The sequence below is a fragment of the Coenobita brevimanus genome, chromosome 1 (genome assembly GCF_032717465.1).
Source record: "Coenobita brevimanus isolate Jiangsu-jjx chromosome 1, ASM3271746v2, whole genome shotgun sequence".
Classification (NCBI taxonomy): Eukaryota; Metazoa; Arthropoda; class Malacostraca; order Decapoda; family Coenobitidae; genus Coenobita; species Coenobita brevimanus.
In genome coordinates, this window is record NC_136954.1 from 64,820,558 (window position 1) to 64,844,908 (window position 24,351).

At 42.1% G+C, this 24,351-nt stretch overlaps 1 protein-coding gene across 1 annotated transcript in view; it reads right to left on the minus strand.

Annotated features, from left to right (window-relative positions):
* The window catches only part of LOC145400892 (monocarboxylate transporter 10-like), an 85,862-nt gene extending 62,416 nt beyond the window's left edge, over nt 1–23,446 (minus strand). The window contains exon 1 of the mRNA XM_080273294.1: nt 22,957–23,446. Coding sequence (XP_080129420.1) covers nt 22,957–23,446 — 490 coding nt within the window. The remainder of the gene's footprint in view (nt 1–22,956) is intronic.
* Nucleotides 23,447–24,351: the final 905 nt, after the last annotated feature.

The window sequence follows — 24,351 nt, forward strand, 5'->3', positions numbered from 1 at the left end:
TTCATTTCTGTCTCCTCTGCAAAATGTCTCTCCTAACCCGAATGAAAGCGGCAGAAGACAGCAAGAACAAAATACAAAAGTCGCCATCATACAGAAAGGGTTAAGAGCAATTATAAAAATGAAAAATACAAAGAGGAATACGACAGGTGATAACACTGAACTCTTCTGGAGACAGGGTTTATACTACCGGAGAAAAAAAAGAAAAAAAGACCCTATATATGTGTATACAATAAGATAAGGGGAACACAATATACTCCTTCAATTCCATAATGCTAAGAAGGTGACCGGACATCGTAAATGAATTGGTGAATAAGAGAAATAAGGACGTCAAGGAATGGAACTCTATGAATGAGGGTAATGGATGGGCGAAATATGTATGGAGATTCACAGGACAAAGGTTGGCACGTCACTGTAATCGCAATGGTCTGTGTGTGTGCAACGATAAGCCTGTGACTGAAGCTGAGAATTTTGATAGTTTGGATGGGGAGTGAAAAAATAAGCGCTCAATTTCACTGGTAGTTCTTATTTTCTTTTCTTGCCCTGTTTTTGGATCCCTCTCAGTACACATACACTATGCATATACTGACCCCTTCCATCAGATTACGTATATGATTGCTATTCTTGCCATCCCCAAACGAGTTTATTCGGCTTCAGAGTAAACACTGATTTGGTGGGGCTAGATATTGCCTTTATTAACCCTCTCTCTCTCTCTCTCTCTCTTTCTCTCTTAAAAAATAAAAAATAAGCCCAATAAAAGCATCTGGAGGCAGCAAGTAAACACGAGCTGTATACATCACCCGATACGAGTGGGAAAAAAAACGTGAAAACCACACAAAAGAATTTTTAGGTGTAAAACGCAAAAATAAATCGCTAAGGAGGATACGCTTGAATCACCGATCATCCATCCCTGCCTTCTCCTGCTCCTCCTCTCCTTAACCATTTCTCTCTAATTTTGCTCCGCCCGTCTCTCTCTCTCTCTCTCTCTCTCTCTCTCTCTCTCTCTCTCTCTCCATTTTGCTCCCTTCACATTTCCTTTTCTCTTTCTACTGTATTTTTGCTCCTCTCCCCCTCCCTCTCTCATTTTCTTTATTTTGCTTCCCCCCTTTCCCACTCTCTTCTTCTTTATTGATTTCCTCTCCCTTTCCCTCTCTGTTTCCCTTTAATTTGTTGCTCTCCTCATCCCTCTCTCTTTCTCTTCATTTTGCTCTCCTCCCTTTCCCCTTTCTCTTTATCAGTTCTTCATTCTTTCACTACTTTCATCTTCTTATTTCTACTCTTTTACTCAATCGCCTCTCTCTCTCTCTCTCTCTCTCTCTCTCTCTCTCTCTCCCTCGTCAACAGTGGCCTATAATGAGGTTTGGGCCTCATGACAATCAATTATTCACGCGTTTTCAAAGCTCTCTTCGGCTGCCTTCTTCCTTCACTTTCATTCATTCCTTCATTCATTACTTCATTCTCTCCTTCTTCCACCCTTTCATTTATTTCTTCATTCATTATCTCATTCTCTGCTTCCTTCATTCATTCTTTTTCTTGTTTTACTCCATTCGTTCCTTCAGTATTTCGTTCATTCTTATTCTTCCTTCATTCTTTCTTTCAATCATTCATTCTTTATTGCCTCTTCATGTCTTATTTCTTTTCATTTCTTTCATTTCATTCTTCATTCCTTTCCTTTCTTCATTTTCACCTTACTCTTTGCTTAATTGCTTTTTTCACCCCTTCATTCTCTCTTTTCTTCCTTCAGTTCACCCCATTTCCTTTGCCTTATTACTCTCATTCCTTCTTTCATTCCCTCCTTACTTCCTTTTCTTCCACATTCCTTAATTCAGTTCTTCATCTCGTCCTTACTTATTTCCTATATTCTCTTATTTTTTCTCCTTCCTTTATTTTCTTCTTTCCCTGTTTCCCCATTTTACTTTTTTAATGCCTTTCATCTCTTTTCGTAACTTACTTCATTTCCTTCTTCCTTCTATCTTTCTTCTTCATCTTCCTTCTCTTTCTTCTTCCTCCTTTTCTTCCCTCACTTTTCTGTTTTCTTCATTCCATCTTTCTTTCTTTCTCTTCCTGATGTCTTCCTTCCTTTTCTTATGCCTTCCTCCATTCCCTCCCCCTCCTCCTCTCCTTCCTTTATTCTTACTTCTTGAATTCTCTGCTTCCTACTCCGTTCTCTCCTTCTTTCTTCTCGTTTTTCTTCTTTCTTCCTTCCTCCCTTGTCTTCTTCCTTCCTTCTTTGCCATTATTCACTCTCTTACTTCTCTTATCTCTGATCCTTCATTTTCTCTCCTCATCTCGTGCTCTCTCTCTCTCTCTCTTTCTCAAAACGTGAGTAGGTGATTACGACATGACAATGGGGATGTTCCTCCTTTCCGCCTTCCTTCCTTCTTCCCCTCCCCTTCCCTACCTTCCCTCTCCTTACATTTCTCTCTGCCTCTACCTCTCACTATCTTTCCTTCGCCCTAATTTTCCCTCTCCCTATCCCTAACTTTCCCTCTCTCTTCTTCTCCCTCTCCTTCTCTCTACCTCACTCTCTCCTTACCTCTCCCCCTCTCTCTCCTTAGCACTCCTTTCCCTCCCTTTCACTCTACCTACCCTCTCCTCCCTCCTTTCTTTTCTCCTCTCCCTGTCTATCTCCCCTTTCCATTTTTCCTTCTCCTGTCCGTCTTTTGTACTTTCTCCCTCCTTCCTTCCCTTCTTCTTCCCTCTCTGTTATCTTCCATTCTTCCCTCTCTCATTCTCTTCCTTCTTCCATACTGGTTTCTCTCCTTCCTGCTCCCCCCCCCCTCCTCTCTCTCCAACAAGAAGTATCCCCAGCCCCAACAAAAGGCATCCCCAGGGGCGATACCGACTATAATACGTTATTCTGTCAGTACAAAGACCAAAATATACAAGACGTCATAATAATTCAGGGAACAAGTATTTTATACAGACAGACAGATTAATAAACAATTACGTAAAATATCTAAAAATTATATTTAAATGAAAAACAAATAAGTATATAAACTCACACATGCGAATACATGATCAAATATTAATACATAAATAAGTGCATGAGCAAACACACAGGCAAAAATGAACAGGTGTTACCCACCCCAGCACCTCCTATAAACACCAAATCATTAACTAAACGATATAAAACCCCATAATTACCCCCAATATAAAACTGTGATAATAGAAAATGAAGGACCTGCTGACGTCACGCTTCGTCATCACCGAACCATCCAGTAAGTGCCAGTCATGTGAAAAGTAATATTGGTTACGAATATATCCACAATACTTGTCCATTTATCAGTCTATCTATGTATGTATGCTTTCTTCTATCCGTCTGTGTTGAGTATTTATGTTTTTTTTTAAAGACTACGTTTATCTGATTATCAAACTATCCAGTCCTCTTCATCTACCTATCTCTGTTTATCTATCTATATTCCTGACGCTGTATCTTGTGATGAATGGTGGAATCTGGACCCCAAGGTGTTTTATCCCTACTCAGTAACGAATCTTCCTCCCACGATACACCACCCTCTATCATACACTCCACACTTTCTCCATCCACTTTGTTCATGGTCGTCTCTCCTTCACCTCCCAACCACTTCACTCTCACAGATAATTTCTTTCTCGCTATCCTGTGGCTTCTCGCGGTTCAACTTCCTCCACTTTGTCCTATTGGATGAGGTGATGTTCCATCCAACTCCCAAGCTGCCTAGCAATGCATGCCATCCATCTACGTCCCTGTCAGCCTCATCCTCACATTCCATCTCTGGGGTGTCATTTTGGCACATGAGTGTGCCGTATCAATCCACTATCTATTGTTTTCATTAGAATGGTTATCTTGTCTTTAATTCATCAACCATGGCTGACGACTAATCAGTTTCACTCAAGACATCGCCAGACGATTCTTCTCACCGCTGGGAAGCCCTCTGATGTCTAAGGGCTAACATACTACATTGATTAATAATTAGTTAATCCTCGGCTGACGACCCATCTGTTTCACTTTAGCTAACGCCTGATGATTTGCCTCACCATTAAGAAACTTCCTGAGATATAAGGGTTACTTTGCCTACGCTAAATATCACGCTTGCCTGCTTAAACAATAATTTTTTTTTTCTCTCTCTCTCTCTTTCTTTCTCATATACACAAGCGATTTAGGGTTAACTTAAAAATAAAAAAAATTCTGGTCACATGTAACCGACGGCATTGTGCATATATGTCAATAATAATCAGCTGATATCTGTTTACGTCAAGGGTAATCAGGTGAGTTATACCCAATCAGCTGTGTTCTGTTTACATCAGTCAGCTGAGTTTGTGGATAGCCAATCAGAGAGGTTAAGTTTACGTCGAAGGCAATCAGGTGAGTTCTGTGCGGCGGTGGGTGTGGGTTACAGGACAATGGAGTTCACTGATAATACCAAGGTCGCGGGTTCAATCCGAAACGTGGAAGAGAAGAAACGGAGGCACTGAAATTCACTAAGCAGGTTTCTTTGCGCCTCTATAAATCTCCATCGACACACTGGAAAAAATATAATCCGTACAAATAACAATAATAAAAAAAAGTTAGTACCTCAGTGAGATATACCACGCCATTCACAGTACAGACGGTTGGTGGGTATCAGTGCCCAAGTGGTGATACGTATGGGTATGTGGCAGTTGGGCAAATGGATGAACCACTGGGGTCCAATAAAGGGCCTCCTAGCTTATGCTCAGAATAAGAAAGAAAAATCTGGCTTCTCTTTACGATCAATCGGCTGAGTTTTGTTTACGTTCAGCTAATACAATTACCTGTGTTTTATCTACAAGCAATCAGCGGAAGTTTATTTGCACCCAATCAACTGTTTCATTTACACTCAGTCAGCTGCTCCATTTACATGTAACCTGCTGACGTTTATTGACACGCAATTAACTGAGCTTTGTTTACATCTAATCAAATGTTTTATTTATATGCAATCAGCTGACGTTTCCTTACACCCAGTTTTACATCCAGTCACCACAGTCTTATTCCCATCCAATCACCTGTGTTTTATTTCCGTGGCATCAGGTGTTTTGTGTAGCACGTGTGGCTGCCGCTTTCCCCTGCCTGCCTCCCACACCTGGCCGGCACACCTGGCTCGGGTGAAAGTCAGGTGAGGTGCACTAACATACTCACCTCACCTTGCCTCACCCCGACACACCGGCTGGATGGGTGGCAGGGTGGATGTGGGGCTACTATGGCAGGACGGATGAATAGACAGACAGGGAGATCGACAGATAAATAAAGAGAAAGATGGATAGAGAAATAGATAGATAGATAGATACAGAGTCAGAAACACATATAGACAGATAGACCGACACAGAAAGATGGATAAACAGATGCATATATACAGATACAGACTGACTGATAGATAGATAGACAGATAGATAGATGGACAGATAGACAGATAGATATAGACGGACAGATAGATTGACTGGTAGACAGAAACAGTTAGACAGGTAAACAAATACAGATAGACAGATACATAGATACACACACAGATAGATGGATGTATATATGTATATAGAGACAAAGGGTGAAAGTGATGCGAGTTATAGTAAGTAACACACTCACCTCACCTCAGTGCAATACGCTGGCTGGATGGGTGGCTAAGTGGATGCGGGGAGACGATGGATGGATGGGTGGATAGACTGGTAGGTAGACAGGTAGTTAAGTAGGAAGGTAGATGACGAGAGAGACAGTCATACAGACAGAGATATGGCAGATAAATCAGGGGTTAGAGGTATGACTGATGAAAACTGTACATGTAGACTGACAAATACTTCGATATGCTGTGTGTGTGTGTGTATATATATATATATATATATATATATATATATAGGTATATATGAGAGAGAGAGAGAGAGAGAGAGAGAGAGAGAGAGAGAGAGAGAATAAATACAAACTTCATGATTCTCGTTAGCTAATTCAACTTTCATATAAATACAAGAAGAAGACGAACAACAACAAGAACAAGAAAGTAAGCGCATGCCACTCCCACATAACTGGCGCCTTACCACACAGTTAAGAATTTGAACTCCAGATATAGAAGCTTAACCCGCTGCACCTGGTGATATATTTATTATATTCTTGCTACCTCTGGAGAGATTATGAACCACAGCATTAACTTTTCGAAATACACGGGTTAGATATAGCCTTCATCAACATCTTCACGGATAAAATTTCTTCCCAACTTGAATATATATATATATATATATTTTTTTGGGTGACATGGGTCGAGTGAAAAATACGTCACTGTGGTGAAGGTGTTAAGAAAATCAAAGTGCACTGTTCCCCCTCACCTTTGAGACTACAGAATCTATTAATAAACATCCTTAATCTAACAAACACGACGCGGAGCCAAGGCACAGCAAACTTGTAATTTTAGTGCTGACGGATAAACACAGCATGATATCTACTCAAAGATGTCACAGCAAATTTGGAGTAAATCGAGTGAAAATTGATTTTATGCCTATCTGAAATTTTAGGTCCAACCCACCTAACACTGACCCCCCTACCGCTAACTGGGGGGTTACTCCCCTGATGTAGAGAGGCATGTAGTACGATGCAGATTTGAAAGATGCACATTTAGATTTTGGTTTCATGTCGATATGACGAAGCTGAAAGGAGTTGAGGCGAAAAAAAATCTATATATATATATATATATTTTTTTTTTTTTACATTTTTTGGGCCTACAGCCTGGGTCTTGGCCTAAAATTTAAGGTGATCAGAAGGTCATAGCCCATCATCCCTGTAATTTGTCAAACTCGCACAGCAGTTTTCGAGTAAAGTTGTTCATAGACAGACAGACAGACAGACAACCAAACAAACAGACAAACCGAGTGAAAACAATATCCGTCCCTGAGTCCCTCCGAAGCAGGGACAGGTAATCAGGTGACGTATTGTCTAGTTAATTCTTGTTGTCACCAGATGACTTTGTTAAGAGTGGGAGAGAGTTTGACCAAAGGATTATATAAAAAAAAATAACTTTCACCACAAGAGTTCCTTACCAAGTGAAGTAAAAATCATATGGTAATAGCAAGAATAAAGTGGAAAGTAGGTCAACAGAGAGAAGAAGAAAAGGTTGTTGTATATAAGACTGCTTAAATATATCGATGCCTCCTTCACCTGTCAATCACATCACAGCCCAATGACACAGAATATTAAAGTGAGAATATTCGAAGGACAAAATGATCTGTGAAAAGGGTTACCTGTTGTGGAAGGGAGTGGGTGAGAATAGGGAAAAGGGGGAGGGAGAAGGAGGGATGAGAAGGGAAAGGAAAGAGAAGAGGATGGAAGAGAAAAGGAAGGGAGGGAGGGAAGGAAGGAAAAGTGACAGGATAGAGGAAAGACGAGGGGAGGGAGGGAACGGTAGTAAGAAAAGGGGAGGAAAGAGAAAAGGATGGGAGAGGGGAGCAGGGAGGGGGTAAAAAAGAGTTAAGAATGGATGGATAGGAGAGAGGAGGTAAGAGAGAAGTGGGAGTAAGGGATGGGTAGGAAAGAGAAGGGAGGAAGGATGAGGAAGAAAGGGTAGGGTAGGGTAGGAAAGAGGAGGGAGAAAGGGAATGGTAAGAAAGAGGAGGGAGAAACGGAGGGGTAAGAACGAGGAGGGAGGAAGGGACAAGGAGAAACAAAGGGTACGAAAGAGGAATGGATAGGGAAGGGGAGGGAGAGAGGGGAGGGGAAAGAGTAGGAAAGAGGAATGGATGGGAAAGGGGAGAGAGGGTGGAAAGGGGAGAAAAAGGTAAGAACAAGGAAAGAATAAGAGACAGAAGGACGGGGAGGGAGTGAGAGGGAAGGAGGGGAAGGGGGTAAGATGGATAGTGAGGGTGCCCAAGGAGCGACCAGCCCGGAATTTACATCAGTCCCTCTCCTTAAATTTCGCATCAGTAATTTGTTTATCATGCACAGATGTTTACATTTTAGCCAGAAATTCTCAGTGCTTTACACTTATGGCGTAGTAGCAAATGAGTGTATGACCCAGAACCAATAATCGTGAATTGACTGGCTTAACAATATAACAGACCCAGCGTTATATACAACACAGATTATAGAATCCCTGTCACTTAAACATTCATATTACACATGCTAACCCCGTGAATCCCATGACGTATTCTACATTTTCTTCTTACATTATTCAGATGCTTTTAGTAAGCTTAGGGGACACTTTTTCCATCTGGCGAGAGAGACATAACATTAAGAAACTCCATCACTAAAACAGATTCTTTCTACTTTAGGTGAAACAGTCTGGAGGTAGTAAGAATATAAGTAACTAGGGAGGCAATACTTGCAAGCCAATGCATATGAAATTTTAAGAAGTTGCCTCTCATATACAAATACATTTGCTTGTTGAACCGCAGAAGAAATATGCAAGACGGTGCAGCCGCATCTAACTCGTCCCCTGTCGTAACAGAGTTTGAAGACAAAGAAAACACATGCTATTTCTAGAATTGGTTGTTTTGGTGTTTGGTGGTTCCACGATCGCCTTTTGGTGTTTCTAAAGACCGCCTTTTTTGCCAATTTCTCAGCTATAAAATAATCCTAATGGTATAAATAAAGAACATGAGAACGAAGTGTCGAGATACCAGGTTTCTCTATATACATCGTAACTGTCGTAACGACCGGCAAAAAATATAGGCGTGAGGCCACGGCAACAAGCGTTGATGAGAAGAACGAGAACTAGAATAATTAAAGGAAAAAATTCCCGCCGAGTGTTATAATGCGCATTCGAGTTGCAGGGAAAAATGGAAATTTAGATGATATGACACAATTATTTTTCTCTCATGTTGTGTCTACGAGTATATTTAACCAATACTACAGTGCATCCCGCTATGTCTTACTGAGTACGAAGTTCGACCCTTTGGCAGAAAGGGGTGTGCATCTCTGCTCTCGACCCTTTGCTATTCAGCCGTACAGGAACACAGGCAGAAGAAACACCTTACAAAACAGAAATTACAGAATTCAATGAAATTTTAAATGTGCAGACTTTTAACACTTTAAACCAGTGACATATTTTTTTGCTTTGTTAGTGCTTGCTATCTCCACACGATGTTATTCAGCTAAGGAGAGACTGTTTAATCGGAAAGCAATATATAGACCGCCAAGAAAGAGCAAGAAGAATGTAGAAAATACGTTATCGTACTGAAGGGATTACACAGAGACTAGCGACCCAGACACCCAGATCAATTAATTCTACACTTTACTTACAAGAACATCAACATACTGAAACCAGCACAAATCGCACAGGCAGGCAGGTAAGAGTGCAGCATTAGTATAAAAGCAGGTATATGCAGATGATAGCGCCTATAACTGTCAATAATGAAGAGTGGACAAAAACTGGTCGGCGGGGTGAGAAGGAAAACATGATGAGTTTAATGCACTTCACTACATTAACAATAAACGCGGAAATTGCTAAAATATAATATAAAACCAGTAAAAACGCAGGGCTAAAAGAAAACACTCATTATATATATATATATATATATATATATATATATATATATATATATATATATATATATATATATATATATATATATACTGCATATCTATATCTATCTATCTATCTGTCTATCTATATTTATGCGCACGCATACATACACAGATAGACAGGTAGACAGACACAAGGATAAGCGTGCGTGTGTGTGTGTGTGTGTGTGTGTGTGTGTGTGTGTGTGTGTGTGTGTGAGAGAGAGAGAGAGAGAGGGGTTGGGGGGAGGATACAGTTAAACCTTTCAATCAAATGTTTAAAATAACAATCCTTCCTGCAGCAGAATCGTACCTCTCCTGGTCAAGGTACGAGAAACAATGACAAATTTTTCGCCATAAACCTTCAACCACCACATGATCCATTTTGTCAGTCAGTCCATCCAGCACAAAGATGTCCGTGTCATTTAGTCCTGCCACCGTCAGACAATTCTATTCAGCTCTGGAGGGACTTTGAACTGGATGGGAGAAAAATAATATCGTCTGGTAGCATTACGAAGAAAATAATGCATCATCGTAGTGAATGGATGCTATACACAAAATAAATGAAGGTTCCAATTCGAGTTTTTAAAAATTTACAAGTTAAGCTTAAAATGTTCACCCAATAGTTTGTTTCTTTCTTCTGCTTCTTTATTTTTTGCTGGAAAGTTTGTTTTCCAGGTCCGCTAGTTCTCCCACACACCAGCAGATGGCGTCACACACACACACACACACACACACACACACACACACACACACACACACACACACACACAGCAGTGCAGAAGATGTCACACACAAGTTAGGAGTGAATATGACACAGAAAGATGGCACTGAAGATGACAAAGGATGGTACTGACCACACAAATGGGACATGAGTATGGCAGGAAAAAGATGACAATACGAGCATAAAAGGTGGCACAGATGGCACAAATGACATAAAAAGATGATAATGAAAAAGATGGCACAAAATGGCACTGATGATGGCACAAATAGGAACGTAAGACCGGCACTGCAGATGGCACAAATGACAAGAATACTGTGATGAAAATGGTACCAATGGCGCAAGATGATGGCAATGAAGATGACATAAATTGCTAAAGAAACATGCAACAAAAGTGTAATGACGGTGGCATAAAAGACGACGACACTGAAGATGGACAGACTGATTGATAATGTGGGTAGGGAGATGTAGGTAGACTGGTATGTGGAAGAAGAAAAAAGTATAAGTATATAGCTAGTTGGAATGACAATGATAGATGGATGTGTGGGTATCTTGGTAAATGATAGATGGATGTGTAGGTGTCTTGGTAGATATGTAAATGCATGAACAGGTAGTAGTAGTAGTAGTAGTAGTAGTAGTAGTAGTAGTAGCAGTAGCAGTAGTAGTAGTAGCAGTAGTAGTAGTAGTAGTAGTAGCAGTAGTAGTAGTAGTAGTAGTACTACTACTACTACTACTACTACTACTACTCCGGCTGGCCGAGCAGAACTATCGGTCACATGCAAGCAGCCACCCTCTTGCGGCATACAGCACCTCGCCAGGGTCGAAACAGGGTCCTTCCACATGGCGTGGTGCTGCGAAAATGGAGGAGGCACAGACCCGAAGGCGATGAGCTGCGTATAGGATAACCATATGAGTAGCAGTGTCAGCCCAAGCTATGACTACCTGGTAAATGTGGCTGAGTTCCCTGTTTGGGAGTGTTGTGCAAGGCCAGCTATCGGGCCTTGGCCCCAAGATATTACCATGGTAGTGCCTCCAGGGACTATGGCAACCATCCATCTACTACTTTTTGGTAGGGTAACAGGTGCTACACCTTGCCCAAGAATAACCCGCGACTATGCAGGGCAGAGGCGTCTATATTCCCTGAGCCGGACATGCTCCGGCCACGTACGGCGTGTAGGGTATAGATGGGCTGGTAGATAAGTAAATATATGAGTATCTGGGTATGTTAGCTGGAATGACAGATTGGTAGATGAGAAAGATAGGTTGGTAGATACGTAAATACATGAATATGTAGGCAGCCGAAATGACAGACTGATAGATAAGTAAATATATTAATATGTGGGTTGTTGGAATGACAGACTGGTGTAGGGTGGTGGATAAGTATGTGTATCAATGTAGCTAGAAGGAATGAAATGTTAACACAGCCAGACTCCTATGACTCGGTCTCACCTGAATAATGTTAGAAATAAAACCCTAGAGTTATTTCGACCATTAAAGGGATAATGTTGACAGTACTAACATTCTCAGTTTTTTTTTTTTTAATCACTTTCAGTCGAATACAAATGTCTGATGTTAGCTGAAAAAAAGCCAGAACTAAACCAAGCATGAGAGGGGTAATAGACTGCTTGATGGGTAAATTAGACCAATATACAGAGAGAGAGAGAGAGAGAGAGAGAGAGATATGGCCACTTCTTTGATACTTTCATTCCTGTTAGCTCCTTCATTCCGACGACTTGTTTAACTGATTTATTCAAGCTACCCGCAGACAATTTCATCCCAGCTGTGGAGAGACCAACTACAGTGACGGGGTTGGAAACAGTCCCCATTAATCCACTCACAATCTTATTTCTTTCCCTAAGATGAATAAAATCGTCTGGTGGTGGCAAGAACAAAATAAGAAATACGTCGCCGGATGGAAGGGGTCAAGCTGATTCGCTGTTATGAATACTCTGGATTTCTGTAGTTAATTCTGACTATCACCAGATTACTTCGACTGAGGGAAAGCGATTAGTAAAAGGCTTAAAACCCATCTTAACTCTTTTAATCCCATGACGAATTTTTATATTTTATTCTCGCTATATCTCGACGATTTTATTAAACTTGGGACAGACCTCTAGTACTTAAGGGGATAATGAAGGCTTTAACTGGCTGCTACAGTTAGATAAATCTCTCCAAGCCGAATAATACCGTCTGGTAGTAACAATTTAAAAATATACACAAAGTTATCGAAATGAACCTTATGAGCTCAATAATTTATCTTTTATTCAAGCTAACACCGAAGGATAAAAGTTTAGTTGAGAAAAACAAGCTAAATGGTTAAATACTTCAAGTAAATGTTTTTATATTGTGCTGGAATATTCACATTTTTACAGACTGTCTTCCTGGAAAATTTACACATATTCAGTCAGATGAAACGAAAAAGACAATAAACTTTTAAGGTAAAAGGAAATTCCAGACAGAAACAAGAAAAAACAAGAAGACACTTTGGAATATCACAGATGAAACAGGTAAAGTAAATAAAACAAGTAAAACTGAGGAGTGCATGGGAAGCTCACGAATAAGAACGACTAAAACTGAGAGGATAAGGGTGAAATTACAAATAAAACCATGTAATATTACTGGATACTAAAAAAATCAAAGAATAAAAACAAATACACTGATTGGGTACAAGGGAAGATCACACACACACACACACACACACACACACACACACACACACACACACACACACAAACTTCCTTGAATTCTGGCAGCAAACTCCTGCTGGTCTTCTCTACAACCCTTTGGCGTCTTATCAGCAAAGAGGGTATTAAAACTTGAGAGCTACTTTCCCGGAGCTGAATGTAAAGTTGGGTCAAGTCCTGGGAAGGGATTTAAGTGACTCGGGGAAGACTGCGAGTAGTGGTAGGAAGTAAGCTTTTATCGCGGGTCCTTTACGTGATAATGGGGATCTGGATTTCACACTGCTGGCACACTGGGGACGCCATCTATTGCCTGGATTTCACCCTACTGGCCCCCAACGGACTCCATCTGTTGCTTGGATTATACACTACTGGCACTTCTCCATACGGTGGAACATCAGCCAACGTATTCTTGTCTACATGAGCCTGGGACGACCACAACAGCTATATATTATATTCTTGCTATTTCTAAACGGGTTTTACTCTGAGAGACACGTTTCGTGCTGGAAGGGTTCCAAAAAGCCTTCAATAACTTCATCATTACTAGAATTTGCACTTAAACTTGAATAAAAGTTGTCTGAAGGGAAGGGATAAAACAAAGAGGACGTCCTCAGGCTAAAAGGATTAACTATTTCTGTGTGAGGGGCATAGCCTACGTTTGATTAAATCGTTTGGTATTATTATTCAAAATCAGATAAAAATCACGTCCTCAAGGTAAATAGTTCAGGCACTGGCGCAATGGTATCAACAGATGTATATACTGTAAAAACTCCCTCATTGTGATGATGTTGCATTTTTCACAGTCAAACTACCACCAGACGTTTTGTTCGAATTAAGAAATATCTTTAGAAGTGAATGCGTTAGTGGAGGCTGCATCTACCCCGCCCCCCTCTCCCCACATACACAGTTCGGAGAGTCTTATACACCGAGTAACAACGTCTGGTACGTGCAGGGACAAACCATCCTGCTAACGGGGTAAAAGATTGGTTATATTGAAAAGCAGCACACACTCACTATAGATCAGCCATATTATTAGCTCCCCGAAGACGGTGGCGTATTTTCCACCTCTAGGTGATGTTATTCAGTTTAAGACAGGCCCTCGGAAATATGAAATTAATAAACACTGTAAGTCGTATCTAACCCTCCATCTTAAAGACTAACCTAAAATAATAATAACAAATGTCACCGGAATGAACAAGTTAAGTAGTTCCTTGCAACATATAGGATTTTGAACTCGCAACTCAGATTAGAACTCGCAACACTGCTTTGAACTCGCAACTCAGAGGTCAACCTTTCTCCACTCCCACCACTCGGCCACACCCTCCCCCTTGTCTTGCCAATAGGGCCATAAATCTTATACCCAGTTCTTCCTCTCCTGGTGTCTGACCCTCTAAATCCCACCACTCCAGTTCTCTCTCTCCCCCTTCTCTTAATCCTGCACCCCTGTTCACCCCTCTTCCCCTTCTCTCCATCTCTAACCTCACTAACCCCCAGTGCTTCCACCCCACTCCAGTCCACCCCGACCCTCATCCCTAAATCCTCCTCCCTCTTCTCCCCATCCCTAACCCCCAGTATTTCCACCCCACTCCAATTCATCCCCTTCCCGTTCTCCCTATCCCCAACCCCACCAACCTCCAGTACACCTCAAGTATACAGAGAAGAAGGTGGTGTATTGGTTAGGGCATCCGACTCGCAACTACAAAGACGCAAGTTTGATTTTCGGGCCGGTCTGACTGGTGAGCTTATTTTGTATTCCCCGTGTCCTTGTTTACTCAGCAGTTCAAATGGGAACCTGGATGTAATACCGAATGATGCGTGTCCTCTTCCCCTCTCTTCCTCCTCACTCCCCCTGCAAAGTCTGAGGGGTTTAGGAAGAAGGCAGAACAGGTACAAAGCACATACCGGTAAACTGAACTGAGATGATATTCTTAGTAGACAGTGGCGTTGTTTTTTGATCGGTGCGGACAGTTGGTAGTTTGTGAGCATCCACCCTACGATCTCCGTGGCAGACAGTGAATTCGAACTCGCAGCAGAGAGTCCTTCGAACACGAGGCCAGTACCAAACCGACCGAGCCACCAATTAACCTAAGCGCTCCCCTTCCCTCTACAAGAATCAGGATCAAAAGTTCTCTGTTTCACCGCGTCTACTTTACACTTAGTATGTCTGTCACTTTCCTCCCTGACGCATCATTTCAAACAGCATCGTCTATTGGTGGAAAACTTACCAAGCCTCTTCCACCTTAGAAAAATTAGTCAGCAGAAGTGAGGAGTGGTGAAATATACTGAACTTTTGTCCCCGATTGTAACTCCCACTCCCCCCTTCCCCTCCCCGTTTCCCAAATGTGTGTGTGTGTGTGTGTGTGTGTGTGTGTGTGTGTGTGTGTGTTTTACGAGGGTGTGTATGGTTGGGAGTAGTACCGTATAACAAGAGTGCGGCAGTAAAGACAGCGCCACACACTATGAATACATGCCGGGGCTGTCTCATTCCGGACTGTGTGATGGTACTAGCAGACGTGATTTTATATGTCGTAGGGTCTTTTGAAATATCAGTAATATATAGTGTTACTTCAATTCATATCCGCACTCTTCTGCGTGTAGCACTTTAACATTTCTTCAGTGAGCTTTACCTAAGTTATTTGAGTATAATAATGACACAAATTTAGTGGTATATTCACTTCTACTTCAAGACAATAAACGATTCAGGGCCGTGTTCTCGAGCCTTAAGAAGCTTTATGGCACTTCTTCCTAATCGACATATTTTGTACATTACACTCTATTATTCTCCTCACGGACAAGGGAAGAAGTATGCTGGTAGTGAAGGAGTGCCAGATAGCCTACTTATCTGGCGAGAATATGGGGCCATACAGTGATGCTAGAGAGGTATGAATGGAGATAAGGAAGGATGAATGACTATCACGGCATCATAACCTGCTCTCCGTATATACATGAGGTGGGGGGTGTGACAGCAATGCCACTTTGATCTCTCAGTATGGGGATCAAAGGAGAAAGGACAGCCACGGTGCAATCTGCCTATCATCTGTGTCTGAGGAGCTACTGTGCTGCTTGTAATCTGTGTGTCTGGGGCATTTGGAGGGGTGCCATAGGGGAGGTAATGATGGAAGAGGGCGAGGGAGAATAAAGGTAAAGATGGAAGGTAAAGATGGGGTAACCGTGAGGAGGGAAAGATGAGAAGAAAAGTCGAGCGGAAGGTAAGTCCGGTAGACAGGGGAAGGGGAGACAGGAGGCAGATATAAGGAGAGGGGAGGTGGGGAGAATAAGAGAGAGGGAGGGGAAGAGATGATACAAGAAGGGGATGTGATTGGAGAGGAAGGAAGACGAAAGAGAGAGGAAGCAAGAGATAAGACGAATTAGAAATGAGGTGGGGAGGGAGATGAAAGAAGGGGAGAAGTAAAAGGTGGCAGGAGGGGAAGAAAAGTAAGAGAAAAAGTAAGGATAAGGAGAAACAGAAAGTAGAAGAGGGTAGGTAAGGAGACAAAATAGGGGGTGAGGGGAGGGGAGGAGAGAAGGGGAGAGAAGAGAGAGGAGAGATGTGAGATAAAGAAGAAGAGTGTTGAAGGAAGAGAGGCAAGACGTGTGACGGATGAGAGACTAAACATTGAATCACACGCACGTCTCGGGGATTTACACACGTCCTCGGGATTTAGATCACTCTGCCCTTGCTTCCCGCCTCTCATTTTCTTTCAGTCATTCCTTCCGTCCTACTTTCGTTCCGTCTCTTTTCTTCTCTTCTTTTCTTCCTCCCTTCCACCTCTTCTGTCTTCTATCCTTTCTTTCCTTCCGTCTGTCTTCTATCGTTCTTACTAAATTGCTTTCTTCCTCCCGCCTTTCTTGCCTTCATTGTGTTCTTGTTTCCTTCCTTCTAATTTCAGTTCGACCTGCTTTTCGCGTTTCTTTCTTTCTTTACACCCTTAGTTTCGCCCTTCTTTACCCCTCCCCCCCCCTCTCCCTCTCTCTCTCCTTCCTGCATCAATACCCATCCTCCCCCTCCTCTTTCTCACCCCACTCCTCTTCCACCCCCTTACTCATTCCCTCTCTTTCCCTCCTCCTCCTCCTCTCTCTTTCCCTTCCTTCCCCCCTCCTCCTCCTCCTCTTTCCCTTCTCCTCCTCTCTCTTTCCCTTCCTTCCCCTCCTCTTCCTCCTCTTTCTTTCCCTTCCTTCCTCTCCTCCTCCTCCTCCTCTCCTTCCCTTCCTTCCCCTCCTCTCCCCTTCTCTCTCTCTCTCTCTCCCTCCTCCTCCTCCTCTCCTTCCCTTCCTTCCCCTCCTCTCCCCTTCTCTCTCTCTCTCTCCCTCCTCCTCCTCTCTCTCTTTCCCTTCCTTGCCCTCTTCCTCCTCTCTCCTTCCCTTCCGTCCTATCCTCCTCCCCTCTCTCTTTCCCTTCCTTTCTATCCTCCTCCTCTCTCCTCTTCCTCTCTCTTTCTCTTCCGTCCTATCCTCCTCGTCTCTCTCATTCCCTTCCTTCCTATCCTCCTCCTCTCTCTCTTCTTCCCTTCCCCTCCTCCCCCCCCTCTCTCTCCCTTCCTTCCCTTCCTCCTCCTCTCTCTTTCCCTTCCTTCCCCTCCTCCCATCTCCCTCTCATTCCTGTATCTATTTCCTCCTTTCCTCTCCCTTCCCCTCCCCTTCCCCTTCCCTCTCCCCACACACAGTACACAGAGTACATTCCGCCCATTAACTTTACTGCTGTCCTCCTAACCATTTAATCACCCCATTAGCCCAGTTAATTACACTACTAAAGCTTGTCACTTGGTAATTAGCCTTGACAAGATTATGACTACCACCCGCAAGTACGATGACCTCTAATGGATTGTTCTTGTTACCGCCAGACTGTTTATTCTCTCTCTCTCTCTTTCCGATGAGGTCCTTTCTTTTTTCATTCTTACCACCGCCAGGCGATTTTATTCTAGTTAATCGTCTCACTGGCATCGTTGTTAAAGGTGTTCCATTCTGGTTGGTATCAGGCGATTTTAATTAGCAATGGTAAATCCCTAACAGTCTGAAGGTTAACTATTACGGCTGGATAATCTCGCAAGGGCCTGTAGCTCTGTGTGATCTGTGTATGCAAAACCGTGGGCAATAATATCCCTGAAATTTAAGTGGGCAATAATATATCTGCATTTTTTAGTCTAACCATTATGAAACTCTTACACAATATTCTGACAAAGCTCTCTGGATTCTGAAGATCGCATCACTCAGTTTTCAAAGTTATTGCTCACGGCATCGTTTTTTATCGTAATGAAGTGATGCGATAGCTATGTCTGCAACTGTTCGTAACTGTTCTACTTCTCATTCATTCTCTCTCCATGTAATCCTCCTCCTTTCTTCTCCCCTTCATCTTCTCTCCTACCTTCCCCTTTCGTAAGCCTTTTCCCTCCCCTTCTCTCCTTCTTCCCTCTCTTTTTTTCCCCCCACCCCCATCTACATCTCCTACTCCCTTCTTCTACCTGTATCTCCCCTCTCTCCCCTATCACTCCCTTCTCCTACCCCTGCCCCCTTCCTAACCTTCATCCAACCCCACCTCTCCATTTATCCTTTCTCCTCCATCTTTTATCTTCTCTACCCCTTCCCCACCCAACTCCCCAGCCTCATCCCTCTCCTATTCACCTTCACCTTTCTAGCAAACCTCTATTCCCCATTCTCCTCCCCCTTCATCCCCCTCCCCTACCCCTCAACCCACACCCGATCCTATCCACATCCCCTCTCCTTTTCTTCCTTCCCCTCCTTTCCCCATCTCTCTTTTTCTTTTTTTTCCCTCTCTTACTCCTCATCCCTCTCCAAAACTTTCCTCGTCTTCCTCTCCTCTTTCTCTCTCTCTCTCCTCTCTTCCTTCCTTCCCCTTCCCCTACCCCCCGTAATCCTTTCAGCGACCCCTAGCACTCCCCCCCCCCTACTCTTTTACAGGCAGTATGATAGGGATTACAAGGGGTTATAATGCTTTGCTCTCTTTTACACAGATTATACAAGGAACTATCACAGGACCACACTACTCTTTGCCACACCACACACTGCCATACTTCACACTACCAAAGCACACACTACCATACCACACAGTGCCAAGCCTCACACTACCGTCTCCCACTACCAAACCTCACACTACCACACTACAGAGTCACACCATACACTACCATACTAAACAGTCACACGATACACTACTAAACCACACACTGCCACACAACACACAGTCACATCACACGCTACTGCACCACACACACACACACACTGCCACACTACATACGTACTATTGCACCACACACTGCCACATCAAACCCTACCATACCACACACTTCTACATCACACTCTGCCACATCATATACACTGCCACACCTCACACTACTACATCACACACTGCTACACCACACAATACCACACCACGCGGTTCCACATCACACATTACAACACAATCACACTTCACACTATCGCGCCACACTCTTCCACATCACACACTACCACACCACCCTACTACCATACCATACTCCTGCCATACCACAGACTACCACACTACACACTACCACACCACACACAACCACACCACACACTACCGCATCACACACTACCACACCACACACCACCACACCACATACTACCGCATCACACACAACCACACCACACACAACCATACCACACACTACCACACCACACCACATCACTCAATACCACATTTCACACTACTACACCACTCATACCACACTACACACTACCACACCACACACTACCACACTTCCCCTCTCCTACAGCACAGCGACTTTTTTTTATCACCCTGCAGAATGAAGTAGCATTTTTCTTCTCCTTCTTTTATTTAATTTTCCAGGCTGTTGTTCCTAAAATTTAAACCAGATGCAGAACTGACTTGGGAACGCTGGAAGGAATAGCCATTTGTACTCTCTCTCTTTCTCTCTCTCTGGAAATGCTAAGTTAACAGCCATTATCGTATTATCAAAAAAAATTCTCTTATATATGCCCGCTCCCCCTCTGTAAATGCTAAGCAAATTTAACAGCCCTAATCCTGTTATAAAACTAAAAATTCCATTATTCGTAACAGCGCCTCTCTCTCTCTCTCTGGAAACAGTAAGCAAAGTTAACAACCTTTACCCTACCGTCTCGTAATAATAAATAAATCTCTTACTCTTACCTTAGCCACAAACATTCACAATTTCCATCCTTCACACGATACGAGCTTCCCCAAGGCGTATAAAATTGCACACCGATAGCAGGGTAATAATATGGAAATGAGCTCCTGCCCTTTTAAATAATCAATTCTAAGTTTTCATATATGTTTGTCTATTCTGGAAGGTTTCATGTATATATATTTTTGTTAACAAGACAATATTTTGGTCCCTGCCTCCATGAATTCCGTTTATTATAACTTATCTTTATATTGTGTGTGATTATCTTTTTATTTAAATTTTATATACGAAGCAGGTTGAGAAAGTTTACCAGAAATGTTGATTTACCTCCTTCCTCCACCTCTCTCTCTCTCTCTCTCTCTCTCTCTCTCTCTATAGAAAGATAGATTGATAGATAGATATATCTGTCTCTACTTATCTGTATTTCTATACCTCTATCTATCTATCTATCTATCTGTCTCTTTCATTAATCGGGAATAAAATCGTCTGGCGGTAACACGAGTAACAGGAAAGACGTCATCGTACTGATGGAGTTATGAGTTATTTTGATTACCTCAGAAAATTTGAAGACCAGAGGGAAAATTTTAACACCTAAGAACGCTTCAGACTCAAGGAAATATAGTAAAACTTTTGGGAAACTTAAAAACAGTGAAAAAAATTAAATAAATAAACACTGGGAAAAAAAACTAGTGGCAATATTCCAAAATCTGTGGGAAATTTTTTTTTTTTTTTTTTTTTTTTGGAAAATTTTGAGTTCCAGGTATATTTTGGCCGTCGAAGGAATATCTATAACCCTACAGGATTATTGTAATTGTTGCTCGAAACTGTCCTGAACTTCGAGGGAATATTTCAAATCCCAAGGGAAACTTTAAATATGATCTAAATATCAAATCAAAGTGGGAAAAATATCATGGAAAAAGTTTGACATCTGTGGGGATTTTTTTTTTTTCTTTTTTTTTTTCAGTCTGTGAATTTTGACAAGCAGTTTGAAAATTATGAGACACGTGGGAAAATCTTGACGAGTTTTTTTTTAATTGTGGGAAATTTTAAAACCAATATATAAATAAAAAAAATCAATAAACACTACAGTAAAAAAAAGAAAAGAAGTCAATGTGCGAAAATTTGGACCCAGGAGTCAAAATTAAACCCCCGTGAGAGAAAAATTGGGCACCATATTGAGAACACTTTTAATTCGGGGCGGAAGACAGAGAGGGTCCGTCCTGGGTCCATATGTAGATGAAGAGCACAATGTTTTAGTGTGAAATGGAAAATTCAGGTGAGATAGGAGGTGTGAGTCAGAGAGAGAGAGAGAGAGAGAGAGAGAGTCCTTGAGGCAGAGTACGTATATATAAATTCACAATAAATACAAATATAAATTCCAGCGGGGACATTTTTATTACTTTCTGAGGTGGCATTTTTCATACAGACTCCTTGAAGCTGTCTTTACGTATTGCTCCGCTGTCTATCTTTTGTCTATCTGTCTATGTATGTATCTATCAGTTAGTCTGTATTTTGTGCTATCTATCTAGCACCTACTCACCTGTCTATCTACTGTATCTATCAATCTGTCCCACGTATCTATCTCTTCACATATCTGTCTGCTTATTTCATTTTATTTTCTATTTTTGTCCATCTGCTTGTCAACCTGTCTATCTTCTCTGTACGTGTGTCTATCTACTCTCGTGTCTTCTACCTTCCCATCTATCTACTGTACTTTCTGTCTATCTACATAATGCCCACCTACCTACCTCCTATATGCTCATCAATCTATCTACTTTCATCTATCTACAATCACACTCCTAATCCCAGAGCTACTTCTAGAGTGACAGAAAAAAAGCCTCTCTATCACCTCTCCAAGCCTTTCTATCACCACTCCCTCTTTCACATACTCCCCCATCTCGTTCTGTGTCTCCCTCTCCTCATCCTCTCATCTACCTCCCTTCTCAGTCCCATCTTTGTCAACCTTTCTTTCTCTATTCGTTCCAGCTGTCGATTTTTTTTGGAAATTATGTGGACGAGTTAAAAATATTTTGGCATATATCAAAACGAAAGGAAATGTGAGAAACGAGGGATGGACTAAAGAAAGAACGTCAACCAAGCTATCTACCTGTCTAACTGTCTATTAGTCATTAGTCTATCCACTTATCTCTCTATCCATCCACCTATCTATAATACATCTATGCTTCCGTCGATCTATCCCTCCATTCTTCTGCCTTTCGTTGTCTATACAGTATAGCTATCTGACAATCCATCTACCCATTTCTCTCTCTCTCTCTCTCTCTCTCTCTCTCTCTCTCTCTCTCTCTCTCTCTCTCTCTCTCTCTCTCACACACACACACACATTAGGCTAAAGAGCATAATCCTTATTAATATTTTCTTTTTTTTGTCAATCATCACATCCGCCTTTCTTTTCTCATTACTGGAAACTTAGTAAGATACATATACATTATTTTAATCTCTTCAGTAAGACGGCATAAGAAACAGCACTAATCAAAGACTAAGATTTGGGGATGGAAAAGACTTGGTAAAACAGGTGCCTTAAAAAAGGCAGAAGGAAACAGAAAGAAAGCAAACCAGAAAGATAATCAAGTACAAAAACATCAAGAAAAACGAGTGAATAAAAAAAAAGTGAAAAGTGAATTAAAAAGTGACAAGTTGTGACAAAAGAAACAACAATGAACATTTTTTTTTACTTACTAGCTGCGAAAAGTGATGAATCCTGGACGACGATGACTTAGTTGTAACAAATAATTAAAAACTTTACATATTTTACTTGCTGGTTACGAAATGGGTGGAATCTGATAAGTATAGCATACATTCAAAGAAAAGGGAATTTCTATTTTGTAATTACTAGCAACAAGACGGGACACACACTAAAAGAAATATGGTAACTGGGAGTATGGAAACAGATACATATAGAAAACTACCAATATCTTTCCTTGTACTTACTGGCAGCAAGAAGGGTCGAATCAGGGAAGGTGCTGAGCGTGTGCAGTAGGAGGACCCCGGCAGCCTGGTGAAGCCCGTGAGCCACTATTTGAACCATCATGGCCATCACTGCCACCACCCATCCCCACCCTCCCTCAGGATAGTAGTGCCGTCCTATCGTCTCCTTCTTGGTGGGGTCCTCATTAACAACCGCACGTCCCTCCCCGCCCTCCTCTGATGGTACTTCCGACACAGCGATGCCCGATGGTATTTCCCCGAGGAGAGAGGAGTGAGCGTCCGAGCCGAATGAAGCATGGTCTGAAGCAACGACGACCACTCCTGAATCTCTTCCCCCAGCCACTTCCCCTCCCTCCCACTCCTTCTTCCGGCCCTCCCTCCACTTCTTCCCTCCCCCTCCCCCTCCATCCTGCCCCTCCCTCCAATCCCCACTGCCGTTCACATCTGGCAGGGACCGGGAGCGGGTGAGGGACTTCGGAGGAACTGCAGCCATCTTGCTAAATCCGAAGCTTTGGACGCCCACCTCGCCATGCCATTGTTTTTCCTGTTTCTTTTCCTTATTTTCGGATCTTTTTTTTTTTTTCTGTGTTGGAGTATTCTAAAGTGTCTTGCCGTGTCCCAGCAGGCCCTAGAGTGTTCTGGGTTGTCTCTGCATCAACTAAAAATTTATTCAATGCACCAGTAGCACTTTATAAAACGGCATCACTTATTTCTGTCATCAATGAAGTTCGTTTTATCCTTTTCCGTTTTTCTTTATTAGGTGCAATTAGACAGCACTTTCCCCGCTCCTTTTCTCTGGATCCACTCTGATCTCACAATGGTCACGACAATTTCCACCAAGGAACATTTTTAAGCCTGGAAAGTAAAAACTCTGTTATTACACGGCAGTCCCTCCGTTGCAGTATTTTTTTTTCTTCTTTTCAGAGCTAACATCAACAGCTGGCTCTCCCATCACTCGCCTCGCTCCAAATTAAACGCCCCTTTCTTTGGATAAACAGTTTTTATCTGGCCTTTTTCTGACAATTAAAACCATTAAACTTCGGCTGGTATCAGTACAGGTCCAACCTTCAAACCAACAATATCAAGCTGTGAGTCCAGCTTTCACTCTCGACCTTTTCAACCAATGGTGTATTTTTATAGTATAGTCTTCCTTCCTCCAGACGCTCTTATTCAGCTCAGGGATGCTCTGGTAGAATAAAAGGGCTATTGAAGGCTATATCTAATCCCTCCGTGTTGAAAAGCATCTTCAACACTGAATTAAATCGTCTGGTGGTAGCGATGACAGAACAAAACTACATCATTGGAGTGAAGCAGTTCATTAAAATACATTGCCCTTTTCATAACAATTACTTAACCTAAAAAATTACTAGACTTTCAATAGATGAAGTACATCAGAAT